Source organism: Rutidosis leptorrhynchoides, chromosome 2 (genome assembly GCF_046630445.1).
Source record: "Rutidosis leptorrhynchoides isolate AG116_Rl617_1_P2 chromosome 2, CSIRO_AGI_Rlap_v1, whole genome shotgun sequence".
Lineage (NCBI taxonomy): Eukaryota > Viridiplantae > Streptophyta > Magnoliopsida > Asterales > Asteraceae > Rutidosis > Rutidosis leptorrhynchoides.
This window is the reverse complement of record NC_092334.1, coordinates 111624056-111651816: the sequence shown is the minus strand read 5'-3', so window position 1 is coordinate 111651816 and position 27761 is coordinate 111624056. Positions and strand designations below refer to the sequence as shown.

At 37.3% G+C, this 27761-nt stretch overlaps 2 protein-coding genes across 2 annotated transcripts; one reads left to right on the top strand and one right to left on the bottom strand.

Annotated features, from left to right (window-relative positions):
- Positions 1-4682: 4682 nt before the first annotated feature.
- Positions 4683-27574, bottom strand: LOC139894377 (vacuolar-processing enzyme-like). Its single transcript, XM_071877630.1, has 10 exons — positions 27351-27574; positions 25762-25926; positions 25527-25683; positions 24863-24948; positions 24580-24779; positions 23858-23906; positions 23477-23526; positions 14203-14362; positions 5477-5683; positions 4683-5095 (listed from the first exon to the last, which is right to left on the bottom strand). The coding sequence occupies exons 1-10, from the start codon at positions 27522-27524 to the stop codon at positions 4913-4915; spliced, it is 1431 nt and encodes a 476-aa protein (XP_071733731.1). The 5' UTR covers positions 27525-27574; the 3' UTR covers positions 4683-4912.
- Positions 7218-9888, top strand: LOC139894378 (uncharacterized). The gene is made up of 2 exons (XM_071877631.1): positions 7218-9379; positions 9472-9888. The coding sequence occupies exons 1-2, from the start codon at positions 8464-8466 to the stop codon at positions 9486-9488; spliced, it is 933 nt and encodes a 310-aa protein (XP_071733732.1). The 5' UTR covers positions 7218-8463; the 3' UTR covers positions 9489-9888.
- Positions 27575-27761: the final 187 nt, after the last annotated feature.

The window sequence follows — 27761 nt, the reverse complement described above, 5'->3', positions numbered from 1 at the left end:
TTATGTACGCAACACGTCATTTGACAACACCGGTACCATGGGTCAAGATTAATCTCGACCAATACATATACGATGAGGTTTTATTTATTTCGTTGGGGGTTTTATTTATTTCATTGCGGGTATATTAAACATCTAAAAATGAACCATTAAAATTGAATTACTAACATCGGACTGCTAACTACGGACTAAGGAATTATTCAAAGTATTAAAAGTATAACAAGTATATATATATATAACGTTTGTTTTAAAATGAAAACATATTGATATATTATATATGGATAGGTTCGTGATATCAACCGGAAGACCGAGTCAAAATATATATATCATCAAGACAAGAGTGAGTATATAGTCCCACTTTTAAACTCTAAATATTTCGGGATGAGAATACATGTATTTTATGTTTTACGATATGGACACAAGTAACTGAAAAATATGTTCTACGTTGAGTTGTACCACTGGCATACTTCCCTGTAGCTTGGTAACTAATATTTACAGCGGTATTGTAAACGCGAATCCTGTTGATAGATCTATCGGGCCTGACAACCCCAACCGGACTGGACGACCAGTATTCAACGGTTGCACAGTACTTCGTTTTGTGACTACACTTGGTACGGTGTAGTAAGATTTCATATTAAAGGGAATATGCGACGTGAAAATGTTAAGTATGGTTACCAAGTGCTCAACCACTTAGAATATTTTTATTGAAATGTTTATATACGAAATCTTGTGGTCTATATATATATATTGCTGCGCACTAAACCTATATCTCACCAACTTTATGTTGACGTTTTTAAACATGTTTATTCTCAGGTGATAATTAAAGCTTCCGCTGCATTATGTTGAATCTAAGCAGGATCATGCGTACTCATATTTGTGTCAAAAATAAAACTGCATATCCGAGGACGTGTGTTGTAAAATATGCTAGAAATCGTGTTGTTATTATCATTTGTAAAGTTTGTAAGTCGAAGATTATCGTTAAACGATAATCATCTTTTTATTGTCTAAAGCTTGTAACAAAAATAATGGTTTGGTTTGTAATGTATAATATATGCAGTTTTCCTTTTTAAAAATGTCGCATATAGAGGTCAATACCTCGCAATGAAATCATACGTTATCTAACACGTTCTTATGGTTAAGGACGGGTTATGACAAAATATCAATCTAAAAGTGTTGCTGTATTTTGTAATATCGCTACTAAACAAGTTTACCCTATGACACCTTGTACTGTCAGTGTCGTGGAATCATTATTATGTAACCAAAGACCAACGGTCGAATGGTTAGAGACGTTACTCTCAATAGGCCTACTCACAATAATTAAGTTTGCATTTAAACGTAGCAATTAACGATATTACGGTAGGGATTTAGCATGAATCAAAGCATGACAGCATAGTTAACAATTTAGTACTTGTGTCTAAGCGTAAAACAGTTATAAAGCAAGCATGTGTCTCACCCCAAAAGTTATAAAACAGTTATGAAACAGTAAAAAGTGGGGCTATGAAGTTCACCTTAGTAGCACAAGAAAGAATTGAACGGAAGGACGTGACCGAGATCTCAACCTAGAGATAGAACGTATGATCAGACATTGCCTAACAGACAATAGTATATAGTACTATATTGATAGTAATGGTTCACTAAAGAATTTCCATTTTCAGAAGGTTACTATTTATGGAAAGTTTCCACTTATAGTAATTTTCCAATTTTAGAAAGTTCGGGTTAATCTTTAGCAAGACGTTGTATAACTTTACTCAAACTTCGTTGCTATCAAATAAGTCAGGAATGACCAGATGTAACCGGGGGCCCAGGATTCTTGACCAGAATCTAAGTCATGTCATTCGAGATCCACAAGCTTACCCATAAATGGCAACCTAGACATCATTCACTTACGACCGTGAGTAGCGATGAAGTTCACATGAATTATACATTATCTTTGATTAACCTTCACTTTAGGTGTATACACACAACGAATTATTAATGTACTTAATAATTATATATGTGATAATATAACCTAAGTTTTATTTAATATTTAGTTATTATACCTTAGTATGTCTTATATATATTAAATATAATTACCTTTAAATAAATACCTAAATTACTTCAAAAATAATAGTGTTTTATTAATCAAACATTATTCAAAAATGTCTAAATAATTAATTAAATATGTAAAAACTATATACATAATTTTTATAGACTTAGTTAATCATATAGATTAGTAGAAAATTTTAAGAAAACGTTTTTGTTATATTTTTGTATTTATTTTTGTTTTTACCCTTAATTTATTCACAAAAAAAGTTTAATTCTACATAATTACTAAATAAACCCAAACAATTATTTTTATAATTTTTATAAGTTTCTATCAGTCTAATAACCTGTAGAAAAATATTTAAAAAAATATTTTTTTATTATTTTATATTTATTCTTAATTTACCTTCGAATTATATAATAATAGAGTTTAATTATATAATAAATACCAATTCGACCCAAGTAATTATTTTTATAATTTTTTTAACATCTATATAAGTTTTAAAAACTCAGAAAAAAATTATATATATTTTATTTTTGGTTAAAAGTATTTATTACGAATTTTATATTATTTTTACGTTTAAACACTACATAATTCGTATTTAATTATAAATAATATTCCATAAATTATCAAAATTATTTTTATGCATCATAACACTTATAATACTAATTATAACATATAAACATAATTAATTTCAAATTTTACAAAGAATATACAATAAATATAAATATAAATGACAATATTGAAAAAAATTAATAAAAATAGAAAGTACCTCAAATTTCCTTCAAAGTTTTGAGAGAATAACTTAAGTTTTTGTGTTTGGCAAGAAAAAATGAATAAGGAGCCATGTATTTATAGGTAAAAAATGGTTGGTGAAAAGAAAAAATAATAATAAAATAAAGGTGCCAATTTTGACAAAATAATAAAAACATGTTAAAAATGTTTTTAATAAGTTTTTGTTTTTGAAAATATTTAGTCAAAATTCATGGGCTCATTATTTAATTTATTAAAAAAAATCTTATTTCTTTTTATTTTTATTTTTTTTATAAGCTAAAAATATATATAATGATTAAAATAACTTATCATTTAATTAATAATTATGTTACATATAGTTTTAAATATAATACACATTAATATTAACTAAAGTTATTTTATATAATTAGTGTAAACTTTAGTTAACAGAACGTGTCAACTAAAAATAAATATTTGATCAACGTCGAATTTAATTATATATTACGAATGGATAACAACCCTATAGTCAAATTAGTCAATTCAGGTATGGAAATATGAGGGTTGTTATATTGCTCCGATGTGGTTTTGCTCTTTCGTCGATTTTGTCTCACACACCACTCTTGGATTCTATCGAAGTTTGAGTTGGGCGACTTGGTTTGCTTTTCGGTCGTTGTCTTTTTTGCTAGAGTATCTCGCCAGCTTCCAGGTTTGCTTCTCGTCCCAAGCTATTTTAGCAACGTTCTCTCGTTGTGGGATTTGGCTGTTGAACTCTCTTTAAAGGTGACCGGACTTCGCTCTGGTTATATTTACGGCGGGACCTCCGTTCATGTGAAGACGTTTCCTGTTTTGTTTTCCGATTTATGGTGGACGTGGTGGCCGTCGGAGTTCTCTGCGGCGACTATTAAGTTCATTAGTTAAGATTTGGTGCAAATGTTATTTAGGTCTTATGTGTTTTAGTTTTAGTTTTGTTCTAGTTTTCTACTCGTTTGTATTTTCCACCATGTTTGTGTGAATCTTTAGTCTGCGTTGCTGTTGTACTGCATGTTGCGGGTTTAGTTGACTAGAGCTTGTTTTATGTCTCCTTTTATATCGGTTATACCTTTAATCTTCAGATTCGTTTAAACGTTACTTCAATTTTTCCGTAAAAAAAAAAAAGATTTTTATGTGACGAAATATATATATATATTACTACGTATTAGTTTTGAAGATACCCGAGTTCAAACTCACCTCGTTTAATATTCAAAAATTTGGAGCTCGAATCCGACCTATTTAGAGCCTAATATATTAACCTGAACTAAACTCGTTGATATAAATAGATATAGATATATATTTATATAATACGGAGCACTTATTATCCAATTATAACATATACTCCGTGATTATAAAACAATAACTAATGATGCATATAAATGAAAGACTCGATTATGCTTGCGAGCTTAAAGCTTAAGCTATTACTACGGAATATACAATATCAAAATATGTCCAAGCTCGAGCTCTCGGCTCTATTTTTGAGTCAACAACAAGCGTCGATTTATTGGCGTCTTGACTGTTGTTTAGAGCCTACATTGAATTTCAGACAGGATTTAAAACCCATGGAATTTGATTCTACCATTTTCATAGCGTCTCAATTTTATTTTACTATTTTTTTTACAAAAATTTCCTACTTATTGCCCGGAGATCCATTCGGAAGCAATATCTTTATCCGTCGAAGAGAGAGATATGACTTTCTCTACTTTTGATAGTGTTTTCACTCTGGATGGAGTAATGACTTTTTTATTTTCGGATGTGAGAAGGATTGTCTACATTTCACCTCCCCATACACCACTCATGTGATATTGAATGTTGTTGTTGTTGTTGTCCGTCGTCGTCGTCGTCCAAGCTCGGCTCGAATTGAGTTTTCAACGAGTTGAGCTCGATTAGCTCGCAAGTAATCAACTCACTCACACCCTTAATACTAAGTACCTTGCTACTATTATGGCTGCAATTATTAGACAGTTACTGCAATATAATGAGTGCTACAATATTTACAAAAGATGCTACTTACCATTTAAGGCATATTTTCAACCTAAGGCACAACAGATGGAGATATGTTTGTTAAAGATAGTTTGAGCATTACATTAGACTACTACTAGGGTAACAATTTCCATTAGACCCAAATAATTACGCACTGAATCCATTGTTAAGCGAGCTCCAGGGATTTAATGGAAAGGTAGGACATGCATGTGATGATGCCTCCATCATTTGTTCCTTGCTAATTCCAGCATTGCAGAAGTTAGCTATGGAGCGCATGTGTTTCATACCATATTGTGATAGGGACCCACATTGTGTTTCAAACGTCCTCACCTTTAAACAAGAAACAAACCAACCACATTATTTCTTTAAGGCTCCTGATTATTTTACCTAAATTATTAGTACATGTAACAATCCAAGCCTTTGAACAAAACCAATTACGATGTTATACAAGATGGCGACTTTGGGAGAATTTCATCACGTTTGACCAATTTCCTTAGATCAATCGTAACTATTTGACCCAATTGACATAGAACACAATGCAAAATCAACCCATTCGTAAGTAAATGGTTCAAAACCAGAAACATAGTTTCTTATTTTAGTGAAGGATTTTTTTATTAAGAAATATTTAAAATATTTTAGTCTAGGTCCAGGCATGATTTTTGGGATAGAGTAATTTGTCCTTTTTACAAGAAACTGAGTAACAAGACTTACCAATGTTTTAAGGCAGTCCCAGTCATCAACAAGGGGTTCCCCTGTGGGTCGAATTGCATTAAGTACCTCGGGACCCTTTTCTATCCCAAACAAAACCTCTCCAATAAGTTTTATACTGCCGTCGATGTGCATTCGGTGAGCCATTGCTTCAGCAAACTGTTTCCGGGATTCAATCTTTCTAGCAGATCCTTCCGGAGCCTTTTGATACTGTTACAAGAAAAAAGAAAGTTAAATAATAACATAGAAGTAAAAAAAAAAAAAAAAAAAAAAGCTAATCAAAACTGCAGGTACACAAATTGGTGGTCAATATTGTTGGAAATATGTTCTCGGGTTGGTTACGGTTCAACCGTGGTTTGATCGTGGTACATATATTCCGAAGGTATGCCCATGACATTAAATAATATAAAGTCCATTTATCCTATTCGGTCACACACAAAGGCCAATCGTAAATTGTTTGATACACCTTCTAATCGGGAATTAATTTATTAATCAATTTTAATGGTTTAATAAATTAAATACAATTTTGAGATTAATTAATTTATAATTAATTAATAAGCATAAGCATGCTTCTTGGAAAGACAACGAAAAAAAAAAAATAAATTAGCATGCTTGTATTTTTTATTAAACCCGATACATGCAATCTCAAAAGTCCAACTCTCCATTCCATTCCTTTTAATTAAGGATTTTGACCAACAAAATAGATGTCTCACTTGCAAGCTTTGTTCAGTGGTTAACAAAGGGAAAGGATAGTTTTTCCTTTTTTTCATCTAGACTAAAACTAAAATAACAGACAACTATTACGAGTAAAAAGGGTTTGGAAAACAAAAGGAGAGAAAGGGTTTTGGTGAATTAGAAGGTGCATATCAAAACAAGGTTGGAACTTTGGGTGTCAATCGTTTAGAGGAGCTCTCATTTGGGTTCTCTCCAAGCTAGGATTTTCAACAAAGGCTACAAAGGTTGTAATCTAATCTTATCCTTTTGTTAGTTTTAATTTCGTTTGCTAAAAGTTTTGTACATGGGTCCTTGGAGGAGTATGATTTTGTAAAATTTAAAATGCTTCCGCTCAATATGATTTTGGTATCATACTCCAACAAGTGGTATCCGAGCCATCTTGTACAAATTTTAGCAAACTTTTCTTATGATAATCGTTTTGATGAATGTGTATGCATGATACTTGGAGATGATTATGCATAATGAACATACAAAACTATTATCATGATTTGTGTTTTTATGTTTCCTAAATAGCATTTGAATCTTTGATTTTGGCAAAATGTTAAATGGTTATTTTTTTTAAGTTTTTTTTCAGCTTGAACAGTCTGTCTTTCATGGACTGTTTCGAGGCCTTAAACTCCATATTTTCGTATGAGGCCAGTTGCATTTGAAAGCTAACTGAAAGAACTTAAATTTGAAAAAAAAAAATTCATCGAAAACGGATTAGAAATGAGTAAGATATGACCATTTAAAGTTGATGTATGAATCTGCCAAAATTAATTCCGAAAATTAAAAAATGTAACTTGCATGTTGACTATTAAAGATTCAATGTTTAGGAAAATAAAGTACATGAATTCTTTTCATGTCTTACATGAAATGAGAAAATTAAAATTATTAGTTTTAGACTTTATGCTTTGTTAAAGTAAATAAATCTCCAACATGTTTTGATACACTTAATATGTTTGTTTGGATGATTTTGGCATGAAAACCATACTTACAAAATATAAAGTGGGTTTGCATGCATACATAAGTTATGTAAACAAGGATTGATTATTTTGTGTGCCATTAAGTGTTGTTTAAATCAATCCTTATCGAAACATGTTTCATGAAAATGGATATTTGGCACTCCATTTGTTTTGTATGTGATTGTTGTATGAAATCGGTAGTATTTGCCTCAATAAGACCCTTGTGTGGATGTTTGGTTGTATGATTTAATTTATTATTTATTCGGATGAATGTAATAATTTATTAAACGGCTTGCATGTCGTGTTTATTATTTATTCGGGATGAATGTAATAATTTATTAAACGGCTTGCATGTCGTCTTTCTATTTATATTGTATTTGTAATAGTATAGGAAATAGAATAGTTTTTTTTATTTTGTAAGATAATGCAACCAAGAATGGAATCAAGAAGACGATGTTCACAAGGCGGCCCATCCGAGCATATAATGGAAATGGCGGTTTTAGTGGGAGCCAATTCTCACACAAGGTTATGTCCCTAGTTGACCATGTTTTTCCGTGTGTTGGCTCACCGGAAAAACGCATAGGACTCGAGGCATACTACCGATATTTGCGTGTCATGATTATTATTGTTTTATTATTTGTCTATGCCATGCTAGCTAGAAAATGTTTTAAAAACAAAAGGACAATAATCATATAAAATGGTTTGGTTAAAATTGGTTTAACAAACGAAACACGCAATACTAAATTAGCAAAATATTTAAAATGGTATAAACTACTTTTGCTAAAAGAAAACAAAAACCCGTTTTAAATGTAAACTTTACGCTATCCATGAGTAGTACACACATCCGAACCTTCTACCTGTTAGAGTTCGCGATACCCGAGAGTCTTGGGCCGGACTTTAATTGGGTGTTGGGAAGGGTGAGGTGAATTTCGCGATACCCGAGAGTCTTGGGCCGGATTTCACGTGTATCTATCACGGACGGTTTACAATCTGAAATCGTGGTTCGCGGCAAACCCGCCACGAGGAAGGATTTGCGTAGAAGGGATTAAACATGCCAAGTGAAATAATTGATTATCACTAAATCCCGCAGAACCTAAGAATTTCATAATGGATGAAATTGGTAATATAGTTACCTACCTAAATAGCTTATGATTGGCGATCCGCGGCAAACCCGTCGTTACCATAAGTGAAATATGGATCTTAGCCTTGTTAATTATAATTGTTAAAATTTTGAACACACTTGGGTAATTATTTTAACAAGGATTAAACATATCAAACTAACTAATACAACTTACTTTAAAAATATGACAGATGTCTGCAACAAACACAAATCCTACTCCGTCATCAATCACTAATTTCTGCCTTAAAGGGCTCCTCGAAAAGGACAAGCTTACGGGCTTGAACTACATGGACTGGCTTCGCAACCTAAGAATTGCTCTTAGGATGGAAGGAAAGATCAGGGCGATTGAGGAACCCTTACCGGCAGAACCCGGATCGAGAGCTACTCAAGCGGCTAGGGACGAGTTTGAAAAACGTCGTTCTGAGTCTAATGAAGTAGCATGCTTGATGTTGGCGACCATGTCTCCAGAGCTCCAAAAGGGCATGGAGAGCTTAGGGTCATATGACATGCTTAACCAACTCAAGGACATGTTCCAACAACAAGCAAAGCAAGAAAGGTTTGACACCGTGAAAGCTCTCGTATCTTGCAAAATGGCAACGGGAAGTAGCGTTAGTGTCCATGTACTACAAATGAAAGGGTACATAGACCGGCTGGAGCGCCTTGGTTTTTCCATAAGTCAGGAGCTTGCAACGGATTTTATCCTGAACTCGCTGACTAGTGCATATGAAGGATTCATTATGAACTATAATATGAACAATATGGAGAAAACAATCATGGAGCTCCATGGCATGTTGAAAACCGCTGAGGCTAACATGGCCAAAGCTAAACCCGCAACTACCGTCCTAGCCATTCGTGAAGGTGGGATCAAGAAGAAGAAAAACAAAACAAAGGGCAAGAACAAGGGCAAGGGTAAGGTTGGCACATCCAACTTCAAACCTAAACCTAAGGGCATTGCTAACTCTTCTACTTCAAAGATCCCGCAAACCAAGTCTCCTGAAGAAGCAATATGCTTCCATTGTGGGGATAAAGGACATTGGAGGCGCAATTGTACCAAGTACTTGAAGGAACTTAATGAACTACGGGCTAAGGGAGTTGCCCTACCTTCAGGTTTGTTCATGATTGAACTAAACAATACTTCTATTTCTAATTCCTGGGTATTGGACACAGGATGTGGTACTCACATTTGTACTAATGTGCAGGGACTCACAAGAAGTAGGAAGCTGAAGACCGGAGAGCTTAATCTAATCATGGGGAATAAGAATGTTGCCTCTGTTGACATGATTGGAGAATACAAGCTTTCTTTTGATTCTGGTTTATGTATTGTTTTATCTAATGTTTGCTACTGTGCCGAAATGGCAAGAAACATTATATCTTTTGATGCTTTATTTAATGATGGTTTTAATTTTAGTTTTGATAATGGATCAATACTTGTTCACAAAAATGGGATGTTTTATTTCAAGGCTAGTCCTTGTAAAGGCATCTTGGAAACCACAGCAAAGCTAAATGATAGTTCAATCTACAATGTTGATTCATCCAAAGATGTTTTGGATAAAACGTATCTATGGCATTGCCGTTTAGGCCATATAAACAAGAAACGCATAGCAAAACTCCAGTCAGATGGAATTTTAGAATCATTTGATGTTACATCATATGACGAATGTGAATCTTGCTTGTTAGGAAAAATGACAAAGGCACCTTTCACAGGAAACTGTGAACGGGGTAAGGATCTGTTGGAGTTGGTACACACTGATGTGTGCGGTCCGTTCAGATCACCTACTAGACACCAGGAACGATACTTCGTTACATTTACTGATGACTTCAGTAGATATGGTTATGTTTATTTAATTAAACAAAAGTCTGAAACTTTGGGAGTGTTCAAGGCATACCAAAACGAAGTAGAAAATCAACTGAACAAAAGAATTAAGATTCTCCGATCTGATAGAGGTGGTGAATATCTTAATGATGAATTTCGTGATCATCTACGGGGTTGTGGGATAATCTCACAATTAGCTCCTCCTAGAACACCACAGCATAATGGTGTGGCTGAAAGGAGGAATCGAACATTACTTGATATGGTTCGATCCATGATGAGTCGCACAATGCTTCCAATCAGTTTTTGGGGTTACGCCCTACAAACTGCCGCAAGGATCCTTAACCTCATCCCAACCAAGAAAGTTTCCAAAACACCTTATGAGATATGGCATGGCAAAACCGTGTCTCTCTCGTATCTTAGAATCTGGGGATGTGAGGCTTACGTTCGTCGTGAAGCTCAAGATAAACTTGAACCCAGATCTGAAAAGTGTTTATTTGTTGGATACCCAACTGATTCTTTTGGATATTTGTTTTACAACCCTACCGAGAACAAAGTCTTTGTGTCTCGAAGGGGAGTCTTCCTTGAAAAGGATCTCATATCAAAAGGAACCAGTGGGAGCAAAATTGACCTTGAAGAAATTCAAGAATCAACCGACATAGAAACCGATATTGGGACTGATTCTCTACAAGAGGTCGACGAGCCTGCAGTTGAGAAAGAAACTGACCTACAGCCACCGCCCATACGTAGATCTGATAGAGTGCGTCAAACACCAAAGAAATATAGTTTACAAATATCTGAGGGTGATGACGAAAATATAGATTCTGATGAACCTATTACCTATCAGGAAGCAATGACAGGCCCCGAGTCTGCTAAATGGAAGGAGGCTATGGACAATGAGATTCAATCCATGCATGATAATCAAGTCTGGACCTTGATTGATCATACACCAGGAATTAAAACCATTGGGTGTAAATGGGTCTTCAAGAAGAAGACCGACATGGATGGAAATGTACACACATTCAAAGCCAGACTGGTGGCTAAGGGTTACACGCAACAACATGGTATAGACTACGATGAAACCTTTTCACCAGTGGCTATGCTGAAATCCATTAGAATACTTCTTGCCATAGCTGCATTTTATGACTACGAAATATGGCAAATGGATGTAAAAACAGCTTTCCTTCATGGTAAGCTAACAGAGGATGTGTTTATGACACAGCCTGAGGGTTTTGTACATCCCAAGTATCCTAAAAGTGTGTGCAAGCTTCAAAAGTCCATTTATGGACTTAAACAAGCTTCTCGTAGCTGGAATCTTTGCTTTAATGAGAAAATCAAAGAATTTGGTTTTATCAGAAGCGAAGATGAGCCATGTGTCTATGTTAGGTCTAGTGGGAGTGTTGTAGTCTTCCTTGTACTATATGTCGATGACATATTACTCATGGGAAACGATATCCCGACATTGAAAGATGTCAAAGCTTGGCTAGGGAAATGTTTCTCCATGAAAGATTTGGAAGATGCATCATATATTTTGGGAATTAAAATCTATCGAGATAGATCGAGGAGATTGATTGGGCTAAGCCAAAGTGCATATGTAGATAAGATACTGAAGAAATTCGGTATGCACAACTCCAAGAAAGGGTGTGTTCCTATGAACCCTGGAATGATATTGAGCAAGTCTCAATGTCCTAATTCTGACTTGGAGTCAGCTACGATGAGTCGGACTCCATATGCTTCAGCTATAGGGTCGATCATGTATGCCATGATATGCACTAGGCCTGACGTATCGTATGCACTAAGCATGACTAGTCGTTATCAGGCCAACCCTGGTGAAGCTCATTGGATAGCAGTCAAGAACATTCTAAAGTATCTTAGGAGAACTAAAGAGATGTTCTTGGTCTATGGTGGAAATGACGAGCTGAGCGTCAAAGGATACTCTGATGCTAGTTTCCAATCAGATAGAGATGATTGCTCTTCACAATCAGGATTTGTATTTATGTTGAACGGTGGAGCCGTCACTTGGAGAAGCTCCAAGCAAAGTACTATTGCTGATTCTACGACAGAAGCCGAGTATATAGCGGTAAATGAAGCTGCTAAAGAGGCCATGTGGATAAAGAAATTCATCGGGGATCTAGGTGTGGTTCCTACAATCCATGATCCTGTTGAGATTTTCTGCGACAATGTGAGTGCGGTTGTCTTGGCTCAAGAACCGAGGTCACAAAAGCGAACACGGCACATACTCAGAAAGTACCATTACATCCGTCAACTTGTAGCAGATAATGATATATTGTTAAGTAGAGTAGACACGACTAAGAACTTGGCTGATCCTTTCACCAAGCCTTTGCCACAGACTAAGCATGATGCTCATAGCATGTCTATTGGCATTAGTGTCATTGATGATAAAGTTTGATTGTATTTATAATGTTAAGTTTGAAACTTTAAACATTCGGCAATAATATATAATGCAATTGATCTGATGATTAATATATTGAGATTATATTATACGCACGATGCGATCATTTCATTGAATATTGTCATGTTTCGTTTTGCATGTTTTAACTTCCAATGAATATTATTTCATAGACTTCCACAGTCGGTCATTCTCTAAGGAAGAGAGAATTGAATTAAGGCTGCTATGAAGTGTAGTAATATAGGCTTATATGAAACTACATTCATGAGGAACTTGATAGTTGATTCAAGGTTCTGGAATGACCACACTTAGACGCTACTTCATGGTTTTTAAGTCACAAGTAAGCTCTAAGATGGCAACATCATTTATCCTAGAGTGGATATGTATGAGGAATCCTGACACAAACTATATTCTACTTTGACCTGTATTTAACGCTGTGCGTAAATGCCAGTCATAAGGGTGCAGATCAGGTATAATATGGGATGTGGTGGATGTCTATACAGTTGAAGCAATTTGTTCCTTCTTCTCTAAGCAAGTTGAAGCGATATCTCTGGGCCCCTCGTTTATTTGTGCTGAATTAAATGCATGGCCATGCTACGACTGAATTAATGCAATTGCAGTCTATTTGATCACCACAAATCTCAATCGGGAAACATAATCTTGAACGATGATGATTGACACTTAACCATGTCACACGTTCATAAAGATATTTAGAACAAAAGGATGATTGATATAAATCAAAATATAGGAGTGTAATTTAATTGACTAGTTGTTACACATGGTGTGTCTTTTAAGACTAACCAATATTATTAATGTCAGTGCAAGTGGGAGTCTGTTGGAAATATGTTCTCGGGTTGGTTACGGTTCAACCGTGGTTTGATCGTGGTACATATATTCCGAAGGTATGCCCATGACATTAAATAATATAAAGTCCATTTATCCTATTCGGTCACACACAAAGGCCAATCGTAAATTGTTTGATACACCTTCTAATCGGGAATTAATTTATTAATCAATTTTAATGGTTTAATAAATTAAATACAATTTTGAGATTAATTAATTTATAATTAATTAATAAGCATAAGCATGCTTCTTGGAAAGACAACGAAAAAAATAAAATAAATTAGCATGCTTGTATTTTTTATTAAACCCGATACATGCAATCTCAAAAGTCCAACTCTCCATTCCATTCCTTTTAATTAAGGATTTTGACCAACAAAATAGATGTCTCACTTGCAAGCTTTGTTCAGTGGTTAACAAAGGGAAAGGATAGTTTTTCCTTTTTTTCATCTAGACTAAAACTAAAATAACAGACAACTATTACGAGTAAAAAGGGTTTGGAAAACAAAAGGAGAGAAAGGGTTTTGGTGAATTAGAAGGTGCATATCAAAACAAGGTTGGAACTTTGGGTGTCAATCGTTTAGAGGAGCTCTCATTTGGGTTCTCTCCAAGCTAGGATTTTCAACAAAGGCTACAAAGGTTGTAATCTAATCTTATCCTTTTGTTAGTTTTAATTTCGTTTGCTAAAAGTTTTGTACATGGGTCCTTGGAGGAGTATGATTTTGTAAAATTTAAAATGCTTCCGCTCAATATGATTTTGGTATCATACTCCAACAAATATAACCCCAATCGACCCATTTATATGTAAATGGGTCAGAATTGCCACCTCTAATCAAAAAGATACTTAAATGTTAGAAGAGGTAGATGAACCTTATGCCAGAAATGTAAGAGATCAGCATCACGTTGGTTGACAGCTTTTGAAGACGGTTGCAGAGAGTTACCATCAATATAAGTGAAGTTCTCGTTCGAAGGGTTTGTACCCAAATACAAGTAAACTTTGTCCATACTAAGCTGCAAGTCCCCGTATTGCTGTAACAACCCAAACCGTAACCGACCAAACACGACGAAATTGCAAACAAAAAAAAAAATTTTCTGGTGCAGACCATCTGCGCGGCGCGCCAGATGGCCGCGCGGCGCGCCAAATCGCCTGGACAGCCCGCTGTCCCCGGAAGTCTATTTAACGAAAATGTTTGACTAGTTCCCGACATTTTTAGCCAAAACGCTTTTAACCATACATTCATATATGTAAAACTAGCACATAACTAAGGTTTGAGCGAGTTTTACAAAGTGGGGCCCACACGTGCCCAAAACGCCACTAAGTTTAAAATACAAAGTTTAATACAAATTAGAGTTTCGACCACGAAAAGTTTAATTGCCAAACGATACAACGAGCATGGTGTTTGGGGTTAAACTACCCAAATCTCGGTCAAACTCCAAAATCATCACATCCCAAAAGCGTCACTAAACAAGACGGGATCTCTAATCCAACCGGATGCCCTTACCCTTGTCCACACCGGAACCTATAAAAATAGTGAACAACGAGAGGGTAAGCAAAGCTTAGTGAGTAAAACATATATATACATGCATATACAACTTACCCACACGCATCCACGATATCAAATAACACATAACAAATCTCGATAAGCAAGCTAGTATCACCAAACGTATCACTAGCAATAATCATAGCATAAATACTCATAACAATAATCAAATGCTAGTATGAACAACAATAAATCATGGTTAACCAATCTCTTCGCTAGGGAACGACTTCGCGAAACAAGTCATCGATGTTCATAACATTCGTTAGCTTCCAAAAACGGCTATGGCATGCTAACCCCCCGAGGTGTTCCAAAAACGGCTATGGCATCACCCCTCAAGTGTTCCAAAAACGGCTATGGCATCACTTGCTCAATGTGAGTAGAACACGGCTATTACTCACGCTTTCGTACACCAACACGGCTATGTGTACGGGTAACTCAAATAATAACGTGGGAGTAAAACACGGCTATTACTCGCCACTAAATGCACAAACACGGCTATGTGCCTTAGTACAAAACATGGACTAATACGGCTAAGTCCCACAACTTTGGTCACAAAACGGCTATGTGACACCATCAACACGGTACATAAATCATATACATACATATATAGATATTCCACTCACCTCAAAATCTCTTGTCGAAAGATAACCGAGCTTGAACACTTCAATGTAACGCACCTATTACATTTATCACAATATCAAAATCATAACTCAAGTTGGTCAACACTCTAAAGCTCACTCCTAGAGCCAATTTGACCTATGGTGCAAATCCGACCCATTTGCACCCTTAACCCTAAAATCGGGTTAACTCATCACAAAACCCTATCATTAACCAAAGTAGGTTCTTTACACATTTTAACATTAGTTTTAGGCTTCAACTACACATATTAATTAGCTTAAGTTCAATTTGACCCATTTGGCACTTTCAAAGTCAACCTACCCATTTTTGGGTCAACCACTAACCCTTTTACACCCATTTACATAAATCATGGTGTTCTAACCCTCTTACTAGCTAATTAGGGTTCTCTAACATCAATTAACACTTCCAAAACCCTAGTTAACTCAATATTGAGTCTATATGACCCAAATTACCCAAGAATACCCAAAATTAACCAAAAGTGGGTTTTATGTTCACCTTTGACTCAAACCCTAGCCCTAAATTGAATTAAACAAAGGAATTAAGATTAGAGCATACCACAACTACCAAAACGAAGATAATGACGAGATGAACAACTTTAGAACTTGGGCTTTAGCAAGAAACCCCCTTCTTCCTCTTCAAAGTGAGCTTTCCCTCTCTAAAACTCACTCTCTCACTAAAATAAGTTGGGAGGTGATAAGGTTGGTGAACAAGGGAGTAAATGAGCTCCCAAACTACTGAACCAAGCATTAAACTCGGCCTTGATGTGAATTTACCAAAATACCCACAAAATATCTAATTTAAAAGAAAGGGAGAATCTGCCAGTCATATGGCGCGGCGCGCCACCAATCCGCGCGGCGCGCAACCCTCCCAGTCCAGCTTCTTTTGCCTTTTTTTTAATATATACAACCAACCCCGATTCGAGTACCGCACAATACACTTATTTACACATATGTACACTTCAATTATTCGGGTCTTACAACTCTCCCCCACTTATTCGGATTGCGTCCTCGCAATCCAAGCCGCATGACACGAGGGAAGATAAACCAATACGAACTCTTCGGGCTCCCAAGTGAACTCGGAACCCTTGCTACGCCGCCATTGGACTTTAAAAGTCCTCACTTCTTTATGTCTCAACCTCTTAACTTTCTCATCGAGTATGGCGACTGGTTCTTCAACATATTCCAACTTGTTGTTTAGTTCGATCTCGTCTAAAGGCATCCATGAGGAATCATCCGCAAGACACTTACGGAGGTGGGAAACATGAAACGTGTTATGGATCCCCGCAAGCTCTTCGGGCAATTCCAATCGATATGCAACTTCACCAACACGAGCTAAAACTTTAAACGGTCCAATAAACCGAGGACCTAACTTTCCCCGTTTTCGAAATCGAATAATACCCTTCCATGGCGAAACCTTAAGCATAACCATGTCGCCCTCTTGGAATTCGATCGTTCGTCTACGTTTATCGGCATACGACTTCTGCCTATCTTGAGCCTTCTTCAAATGTTCTCGTATAGTATCAATCTTGTTATTCGTTTCAAGAACCAAATCGGTGCTCCCGATTTCCCTTTGACCCACTTCTCCCCAACAGACGGGAGTTCGACATCTTCGCCCATATAGCATCTCATAAGGGGGCATCCCGATACTAGTATGAAAGCTATTATTGTACGAGAATTCCACCAAAGGTAGATGCTCATCCCAACTACCACCGAAATCGATAATGCACGCCCGTAACATATCTTCCAAAGTTTGGTTCGTACGTTCGGTTTGACCGTCCGTTTGAGGATGATACGCCGTGCTCAACTTTAATTGTGTACCCATATCTTCGTGAAACTTTTCCCAAAATCGAGATGTAAAACGGGTATCTCGATCCGAAATAATAGATATAGGAACGCCATGTCGCGAGACCACTTCCTTGATAAACAACTTAGCCAAGGCCTCCGACGATATTGCTTCTTTAATGGGAAGAAACAAAGCACTTTTCGTCAACCGATCCACTATAACCCAAATCGAATCATATTGAGTTCTCGCCGTCTTAGGTAATTTAGTGATGAAGTCCATGGTAATGTGCTCCCATTTCCATTTCGGGATCTCTAACGGTTGCAACTTACCATACGGCTTTTGATGCTCGGCTTTAACTTGCAAACAAGTAACACATCGTTCGACGTATTTTACAACATCGCGTTTCATGCCCGGCCACCAATAATCTTTCTTCAAGTCATGATACATTTTCGTCGCGCCCGGATGAATGGAATATTTCGACTTATGTGCTTCATCGAGTAGCACCCGTCGGTAATCACCCGTCTTAGGCACCCACACCCTTCCTTGAAAGGACAACAAACCCCGCGGACCCATAGTAATAAACTCCGATTGGCCCACAATTCGTTCCGTGTGCTTATCGTGAACATAAGCCTCTATTTGGTCTTCAACCATCTTTTCAAGAAAGTCGTTAGTGATAATCAAACGTAACGATGTTATACGTATCGCCGGATGTTGAGTCTTTCGACTTAACGCATCCGCGACCACATTCGCCTTACCCGGATGGTAAAGTATCTCACAATCATAATCTTTCACCACATCCATCCATCTACGTTGACGATAATTCAAATCCCTTTGAGTAAAAAGGTGTTTCAAATTCTTATGATCCGAATATATCGTACACTTGACACCATACAAGTAGTGGCGCCAAATTTTCAACGCATGCACAACCGCCGCCATTTCAAGATCATGAGTCGGGTACCTCGTTTCGTGTTCCTTTAATTGTCGAGAGGCATAAGCAATGACTTTACCCCTTTGCATAAGAACGCACCCGAGCCCATTTAAGGAAGCATCACAATAAACCACCATGTCTTCGACGCCTTCCGGTAACACTAACACCGGAGCTTGACACAACTTCTCTTTCAATAATTGAAAAGCAATTTCTTGCTCGTTTTCCCAATTGAACTTAGCACTCTTCCTCGTCAACTTTGTTAATGGAGAGGCGATCTTAGAAAAGTCTTGGATAAACCGACGATAATAACCGGCCAATCCGAGAAAACTCCGGATTTCCGTAGGCGTAGTCGGTCGTCCCCAACTCTTCACCGTCTCAATCTTCCCCGGATCCACTTGGATACCGCCTTCGTTCACAATGTGGCCAAGAAATTGGACCTCTCTTAGCCAAAATTCACATTTAGAGAATTTTGCAAACAACTTCTCCTTTCTTAACGTCTTCAAAACTTCGCGCAAGTGACGTTCATGTTCGTGCATACTTTTCGAGTAGACTAGTATGTCGTCAATGAACACAATAACCGACTTGTCCAACATAGGTTGGCACACCCGGTTCATAAGATCCATGAATGCCGCCGGTGCATTCGTAAGACCAAAAGGCATAACCACAAATTCATAATGCCCGTAACGCGTTCGGAAAGCCGTTTTCTCAATGTCTTCCTCACGGACCCGCATTTGATGATAGCCGGACCGTAGATCGATCTTGGAGAAATACGTCGCGCCTTGAAGTTGATCAAACAAATCGTCAATCCTAGGTAACGGATAACGATTCTTGATCGTCACTTTATTTAGCTCACGGTAATCGATGCACATGCGCATACTACCGTCTTTCTTTTTCACGAATAAGACCGGAGCGCCCCACGGCGAAGCACTCGGTCGGATAAAACCCTTCTCTAGCAACTCTTGGATTTGATTCAATAGCTCTTGCATTTCCGTTGGTGCTAAACGATAAGGAGTTTTAGCAATGGGAGTAGCCCCCGGAACCAACTCAATGCGAAACTCGACTTGTCTTTCCGCCGGAACACCCGGTAACTCATCCGGAAAAACGTCTTCAAACTCATTAACTACCGGAATTTCACGAATAAGTGGTGGCTCATTACGAGTATCAACAACATAAGCAAGGAAAGCCATGCCACCGGTAACAACGGAACGACGTGCCCGTGCAAAAGTGCATATCGGCACCGGTCTTCTTCTCTTATCGCCATGAATAATCATTTCTCCCCCAGTTGGGGTCTTTACACGAATACACTTATCATGGCATGCAATATTGGCTCTATAACGATCGAGCCAATCCATACCAACAACGATATCAAAGTCGCCCAAGGTCATTGGAATAAGATCAATTTTAAAAGTTTCGGCACCAAAAACAACATCACAATTCTTACACACATCAACCACTAGCACCGTCTTGCCGTCCGCTATTTCGACTTCTACCGGACGACTTAACTTAGCTAGCGGACTATCAAGTTTAGGCACAAATTTAGGAGACACAAACGACAAATTTGCACCGCTATCAAAAAGAATCCTTGCCGGATTAGAATTAACCATGAAAGTACCTGAAACAACTTCGTTGGATTGTTTGGCTTCATCGTTCGTCATCAAATAGTTTCGCCCTCTAGCCGACCCCGCCGCCTTCTCAATCTTCTTAACATGATCATTATTCAACTCGGGGCATTCCGGCCTCTTGTGCCCCACTTTACCGCAATTAAAACACGTAACCGTCTTGACCGTGCATTCACGGGCGTAATGACCCGACTTCCCACAATTAAAACAAGTGGGCGCAAAAGTACCCGTGCCACCTTTCTTCACACTATTAACGCTCTCGGTGCCTTTCCTAGACTTCTTGTTTGAGAAATTCGAATAGCTCGAACCTTCAAACTTCCTTTTCGAGAAAACAAAATCACTCTTCCTAGGCACCTCCGGCTCAAAACCCCGAGCCAACTCAAACAATTCATCGAAAGTCTTAGCCATACCCCGGCTAATCTTGCTCTTGTAGTCGGCATTCAAAGTACGATAAAAATCTTTCATAAGCTTATGATCATCACCCACATACTCCGGGCAAAAACGAGTCTTTGCCAAGAATGTAGACTTGAGGGTAACTAAATCCATGGAACCTTGTTGCAATTGATGCAACTCGTCCCGAATTCGATCAAGATCGGATGAAGTTCGATATTCCTTGAAAAACTCTTTCTTGAACTCCTCCCACGTCAAGCCCATGCATTGCTCCTCGCCATACAAATTGATTTTATCATCCCACCACAACTTGCCTTCTTCACGTAACATGCTAGACCCAAACCTCGCCTTCTTCTCGGGAGGACACTCCGCGGTACGGAAGGCCCCCTCGATGTCCGAAATCCAACAAGTACTTTTCAACGGATCCCTCACCCCATTAAACGTCGGAGGTTGAGTATCCTTAAAATTTTTGTAGTGGAAGTCTCTCTTTCCATCACCCCCTTCACCTCGAGGATAAACGTTTCTAGCATCAAGGGCCTCTTCAATAGTGGCCTTCAATCGTTCATTTATCATTTCGGTCACTTGCCCATCGACCGACTCTTGGAAGACCCTTCGGACATCCGCAAGAAAATCCGATTTCAACTTCTTAAAGACGGCCTCGACCTTGGTCGAGAACTCGGCGTCTTCACTTGTACTCCCGTTTTCATGATCAGGACCGTTTCTCGTCTTCATTCTATAAAACGAATTAGGTTAAACCATGAAACGAAAGGACAATTATACCCAATTACATACGTATACACCACACTACCCCATCTTGCTCAACAATCGTCGTACATTGCTTGTTTGACCCGATTTGCACCCGTAGTAATGGTAGCTAGTCATTACCACGCGAGCACGTCGCGCTAACTCGCTAGTACAACGTCCATCTCGCTTGATGATTGCTAAACACAACACAAACAAATAGCGCATGATTAGTTCACATAAACCTATGCACTAATCATACCGATCCGACCCAAAGTCCTACAAGTCCCGCATAAACACGCACAAAAAGTCTAAGTCTAGGCGCCTATCTCAAGTCACCTAAATCCCTTAGACCATGCTCTGATACCACTTGTAACAACCCAAACCGTAACCGACCAAACACGACGAAATTGCAAACAAAAAAAAAAATTTTCTGGTGCAGACCATCTGCGCGGCGCGCCAGATGGCCGCGCGGCGCGCCAAATCGCCTGGACAGCCCGCTGTCCCCGGAAGTCTATTTAACGAAAATGTTTGACTAGTTCCCGACATTTTTAGCCAAAACGCTTTTAACCATACATTCATATATGTAAAACTAGCACATAACTAAGGTTTGAGCGAGTTTTACAAAGTGGGGCCCACACGTGCCCAAAACGCCACTAAGTTTAAAATACAAAGTTTAATACAAATTAGAGTTTCGACCACGAAAAGTTTAATTGCCAAACGATACAACGAGCATGGTGTTTGGGGTTAAACTACCCAAATCTCGGTCAAACTCCAAAATCATCACATCCCAAAAGCGTCACTAAACAAGACGGGATCTCTAATCCAACCGGATGCCCTTACCCTTGTCCACACCGGAACCTATAAAAATAGTGAACAACGAGAGGGTAAGCAAAGCTTAGTGAGTAAAACATATATATACATGCATATACAACTTACCCACACGCATCCACGATATCAAATAACACATAACAAATCTCGATAAGCAAGCTAGTATCACCAAACGTATCACTAGCAATAATCATAGCATAAATACTCATAACAATAATCAAATGCTAGTATGAACAACAATAAATCATGGTTAACCAATCTCTTCGCTAGGGAACGACTTCGCGAAACAAGTCATCGATGTTCATAACATTCGTTAGCTTCCAAAAACGGCTATGGCATGCTAACCCCCCGAGGTGTTCCAAAAACGGCTATGGCATCACCCCTCAAGTGTTCCAAAAACGGCTATGGCATCACTTGCTCAATGTGAGTAGAACACGGCTATTACTCACGCTTTCGTACACCAACACGGCTATGTGTACGGGTAACTCAAATAATAACGTGGGAGTAAAACACGGCTATTACTCGCCACTAAATGCACAAACACGGCTATGTGCCTTAGTACAAAACATGGACTAATACGGCTAAGTCCCACAACTTTGGTCACAAAACGGCTATGTGACACCATCAACACGGTACATAAATCATATACATACATATATAGATATTCCACTCACCTCAAAATCTCTTGTCGAAAGATAACCGAGCTTGAACACTTCAATGTAACGCACCTATTACATTTATCACAATATCAAAATCATAACTCAAGTTGGTCAACACTCTAAAGCTCACTCCTAGAGCCAATTTGACCTATGGTGCAAATCCGACCCATTTGCACCCTTAACCCTAAAATCGGGTTAACTCATCACAAAACCCTATCATTAACCAAAGTAGGTTCTTTACACATTTTAACATTAGTTTTAGGCTTCAACTACACATATTAATTAGCTTAAGTTCAATTTGACCCATTTGGCACTTTCAAAGTCAACCTACCCATTTTTGGGTCAACCACTAACCCTTTTACACCCATTTACATAAATCATGGTGTTCTAACCCTCTTACTAGCTAATTAGGGTTCTCTAACATCAATTAACACTTCCAAAACCCTAGTTAACTCAATATTGAGTCTATATGACCCAAATTACCCAAGAATACCCAAAATTAACCAAAAGTGGGTTTTATGTTCACCTTTGACTCAAACCCTAGCCCTAAATTGAATTAAACAAAGGAATTAAGATTAGAGCATACCACAACTACCAAAACGAAGATAATGACGAGATGAACAACTTTAGAACTTGGGCTTTAGCAAGAAACCCCCTTCTTCCTCTTCAAAGTGAGCTTTCCCTCTCTAAAACTCACTCTCTCACTAAAATAAGTTGGGAGGTGATAAGGTTGGTGAACAAGGGAGTAAATGAGCTCCCAAACTACTGAACCAAGCATTAAACTCGGCCTTGATGTGAATTTACCAAAATACCCACAAAATATCTAATTTAAAAGAAAGGGAGAATCTGCCAGTCATATGGCGCGGCGCGCCACCAATCCGCGCGGCGCGCAACCCTCCCAGTCCAGCTTCTTTTGCCTTTTTTTTAATATATACAACCAACCCCGATTCGAGTACCGCACAATACACTTATTTACACATATGTACACTTCAATTATTCGGGTCTTACAATTGCATTACATGGGACCCATAATTAGCATTTCCGTTTGAAGTCCTTTCTTTAACCTGCTCGAGTAAGTATCACGAATAAAATAAATCATAATTGTTTGCAGTGCACCGTTACACCAAGTTGCTCATCCATGCAATTAAAATGAACACAAAAGGCAGAGAAAAAGCTCATATATGCCACCCCAAACCCCTATCTAAACCGCTACTTAATGAATAAGGTAAAATGATTTTTATGCATTTTAAGACACAATTGATATGTTTAGTTGAACAGTGCCATATATGAAATTGCCCACAAAAGCAAATATACTCAATACTGATCTGGAACATTTCATTGATACGCATAATAGAATTGTAGATTAAACAGATGCTTCTGCAGCGTAACTCTTACCAGATGATACTGCTGCTGAATTGTTTCTGTTCGCAGGTTGTGTATCTCACTGTCGGCAAGAAAAGAATACCGGTTAAACAGGACAGCAGTACGACCCAATTCAAAATAGAGTTAGTATACTACATATAATCATTAATAGATCGTATCCTTAACTTTGTTTTTCATTCTAAAGTTCTTTTCATCCTATATAACTAAATCCAAGGTTGTAAAAGTCACGAGTCGGTCGGGACCTTGGAGGGACGAGTCGGTTAAGTCCGGGACGAGACAGAGACGAATAGAGCGTTGACCAACATTGACTAATAAATTAAGAAAAAAAACATAAATATATCATACATAAAAGATAAATATTTCAAACATAGATATATGGCACAAAATTTAGTTTTAAAATATATAAAATTTTTGACCTAACTTTGACTTTGACCGACTCATACCCGACTCGGCCCGAATCGGCCAATTTTGTCCGACTTTGACCCAACTTTTAGCGTTGACCCACATTTAAGGCGTTCTTGGGCGAGTCGGGACTGGTTAGTCCCCAAATCAACGCGTTGGTCGATTTTTACAGAAGTGACTATATCAAACAAATTTATGAAACTATGTATCCAATCAAAAAATTTGTGTAGAGAGCATTAATATAATAAATAAGATCTAAGAAGAACGTAGGGAAGACAATAAAATAAAAATATCTAAAGGAGGGACCCGCATATCCTACTAGTCAAACGTACCAGTCCTCCATCCATGCTACACTGTACAAGTCACCCAAGCACGTATCATATTCCGGGGGTGGACTAGGATGCTCGCCAGGACAGTACGTACCCCAACTGTTCTCATCGGGACCAGAAGCTGTGGTTGCGTAGATATTTAAACCCGTAGGAAGAAGACCCTCAAAAATGCTTCCCGATTCACATGCTTCAAGGTAAAATACCTACATAATACATATTGCAACCCGTAAAGTTAATAGATACTAGTATCATTTTAATTTTACAGCAAATTATAAGAAAAACTTACCAAGCTTTTGTATGTTCCAGAAGCATGTTTTTTCTTCAAAACTTCAACTAAATCATTTGCATACAAGTACGGACTAGTTGGCATCCCTGAAAATATAATAATTATACCTAGCAATCGGGTTGGGTTTGGGTACAAACGGGTTGAACCCAAATGGGTCAGGTTTTTTAACAGGCCAAAGCGGGTAAAACCCCAATCGGGTCGGGTCACTAGATTAATTTTTTAGTAAAACCTTTCCTAAGTCACTAGATTATTTATTAATTTTTGACATAATTACCGAGATAGTCCATGCGGTTTCACCAAAATTGCTGAAATAGTCCCTAGGGTTTTTTTAATCGAGATAGTTCTAGTGGTTTTCAAAATGTTGTTGAGATAGTCCTTTTGTTACTCAGATAGTCCCTGTGGTTTCCGCAACATTTTGGTGTATGTAACCACAGGGACTATCTCAGTAACAAAAGGAGTATCTCAGCAAAATTTTGAAAATCACGAGGACCAAGTAGATCAAAGAAAAACCCTAGGACTATTTCAGCAATTTGGGAGAAACCACAGGATTATCTCAGTAATTATGACAATATTTTTTTCGTGTGCAGTCATTAGAATAATAACAAATCATATTTACTGTATAACGGTTTACTAAACGGATAAAATAGGGAATGAAGTAGCTCACCAAGTACACCTGGACCACCATGATCTGAATAAAACACAAAGATGTGATCATCGGGGCCGCTATTAACAACTTTTCCACTGCCCCCTTTAACGGCAGTTTTATTTCCAAGAAGAACGGCAAAAAAATTGTCAACGGTGACATCTTCCCCTGTGTAATCCTAAAAATAAAGAAAAAATGCATTACATGAAAATGGAACACGTATCCCTTATACGTATGAGTGACTCAAAATACAAACCTTTGGGACTCCACTATAAACATCATCACCATTTGGGCTATTGATGATGATTCCAGATCGTGGGTTCTCCTCATTATGTGCAATGTCGTCATACATGAAAACTATGATGTTCTCATCATTGATGCCACCGTTCTTCAAGATTTGGTACGCATGGCATACGTCCGCCTAGAGTAGAAAAGAAGGGTTTTAAATTAATGAATAAACAATCGAGAAGAACAAACCAAATACATGAGTAGTTTTAGCTAAATCATCGGTTATAAATACTATTGAACTTTCTTGGAAATGCAAGCTGATTTTTGGTAAAATGAACTCAGCATTTGTATGTAGAAAAAGTATTCAAGTATCTAAACATGATTCATAGTTGTTGTCTTGTTAATAATAACAATACTCTGGCCTACAATCTTTAGAGTTTATTAGTAGTCCAAGAATTTATTTTTTTTAATTGTGACCAAGTATAACAAAAACTTTCACTGACACAAGGTTGAAATCACACCTCACTGTTGCCCTTTTACTTCATGAGTTCAATTGAAATTTTTACTCTTCTACACCTTTTTTTAACATGTTAAGCTCAATACAAGAATATTGGAGTAACATTTTAGTCTTTCTTTTATTGTCAACGATAAAGATAATGTTCCAAACAAAAGTAACTTAACATGTCTCAAAATCACAACGTTTTTAGTTTGAAAAATTTAGTAGGCACCATTCAAACATTCTACCAGCTTATTTTCACATAAAAAGATAAATAGTTTCTCCTTAGAGAAAAATTAGTGGCGAAGCTTAGTAGTATGCTTACTATTCTACGCATTTCCTCTGTTCGTTTAATTAAACTGCCTAAACTATCTATATAAAGTTATCATCCAAGCATTGCTTTTGTCAACTCTATATCTCAAATGAAAGCTTAGTGTTTGATTTGACAGATTCAGATTTACATAAACCAAATAGGATCTGAATGAAATCAGAAATATGACTAACAAAATAGAGACGAGCGCTGTTTTAGTGTTTAGTTGCTGCATACTCTATTGATATGGCATTCGACACCAAAAAATTATGAGACAAACAAAAAGTATAGTCTATTACAACATTATACACATTGCAATACAATAACTAATCAATTCTAGTAATTCTATACGCAATCATATACAACCGTAGCGATACCTTACACTTTTTATACTAAATCCTTGACATAAATTCAACTAACATCAGAAATTTGTTCAATTCTCTACTCAGATAAATCAAATCATAAACTACAGCTACAAAACAGCATTAAAATAGGCAGTCATTTAGTTTTTATTTTCTACTTTACATAATCCATTAATAGGGCGAAATACATCATAATTATTCCTTACAAAATTCAATCAGAATCAGAATTTTGTTTAATTACAATGTTAAACCTAACTAACAGACCTCCTCAGTATATATACACAAATTATAACATTATACCGCAGCATCTACTTAAGCTTGATATGTACTCAATCAGCAAGACAATTTTACTCAATTTTAATATTTTTTAAGTATAAATCATGTTTGCAGGTCAAAAAATTTTAAAAGACAGATACAATTTATTTGTAATAGTAGGTTGAATTAGTAACCTGATGCCTATAATTCCAGTAACCGTTAGATCCAGCAAGTAAGACGGCCCAACGAGTACCATCGGAGTCAAGTTTTTCCGACGGTAACCGGAGGAAATCACGCGGCGTAATACGGCCGTGTACGACGGCGACGATCAAGGGAGCAAGTGCAAAGAGGATTGCGTAACGATTCATCGAAGATATATGCTTTTTTGGCAATCTTCTTGCTGATATTAAAAGGCTTCACCTTTTTATAGTTTTGTTTTTTTTTTTTTTTTTTTTTTTTTTTAATTGGTAAGTGTACACGCCAACGTGTATCTCATTTATCTATCACGACACGGATTTATAATCCCAAAAACCTTCGTCAACAATTTCACATTCTATCAATATTCACTATTTAATTTATTTAAAATTACTTCTATCATTCTTGAA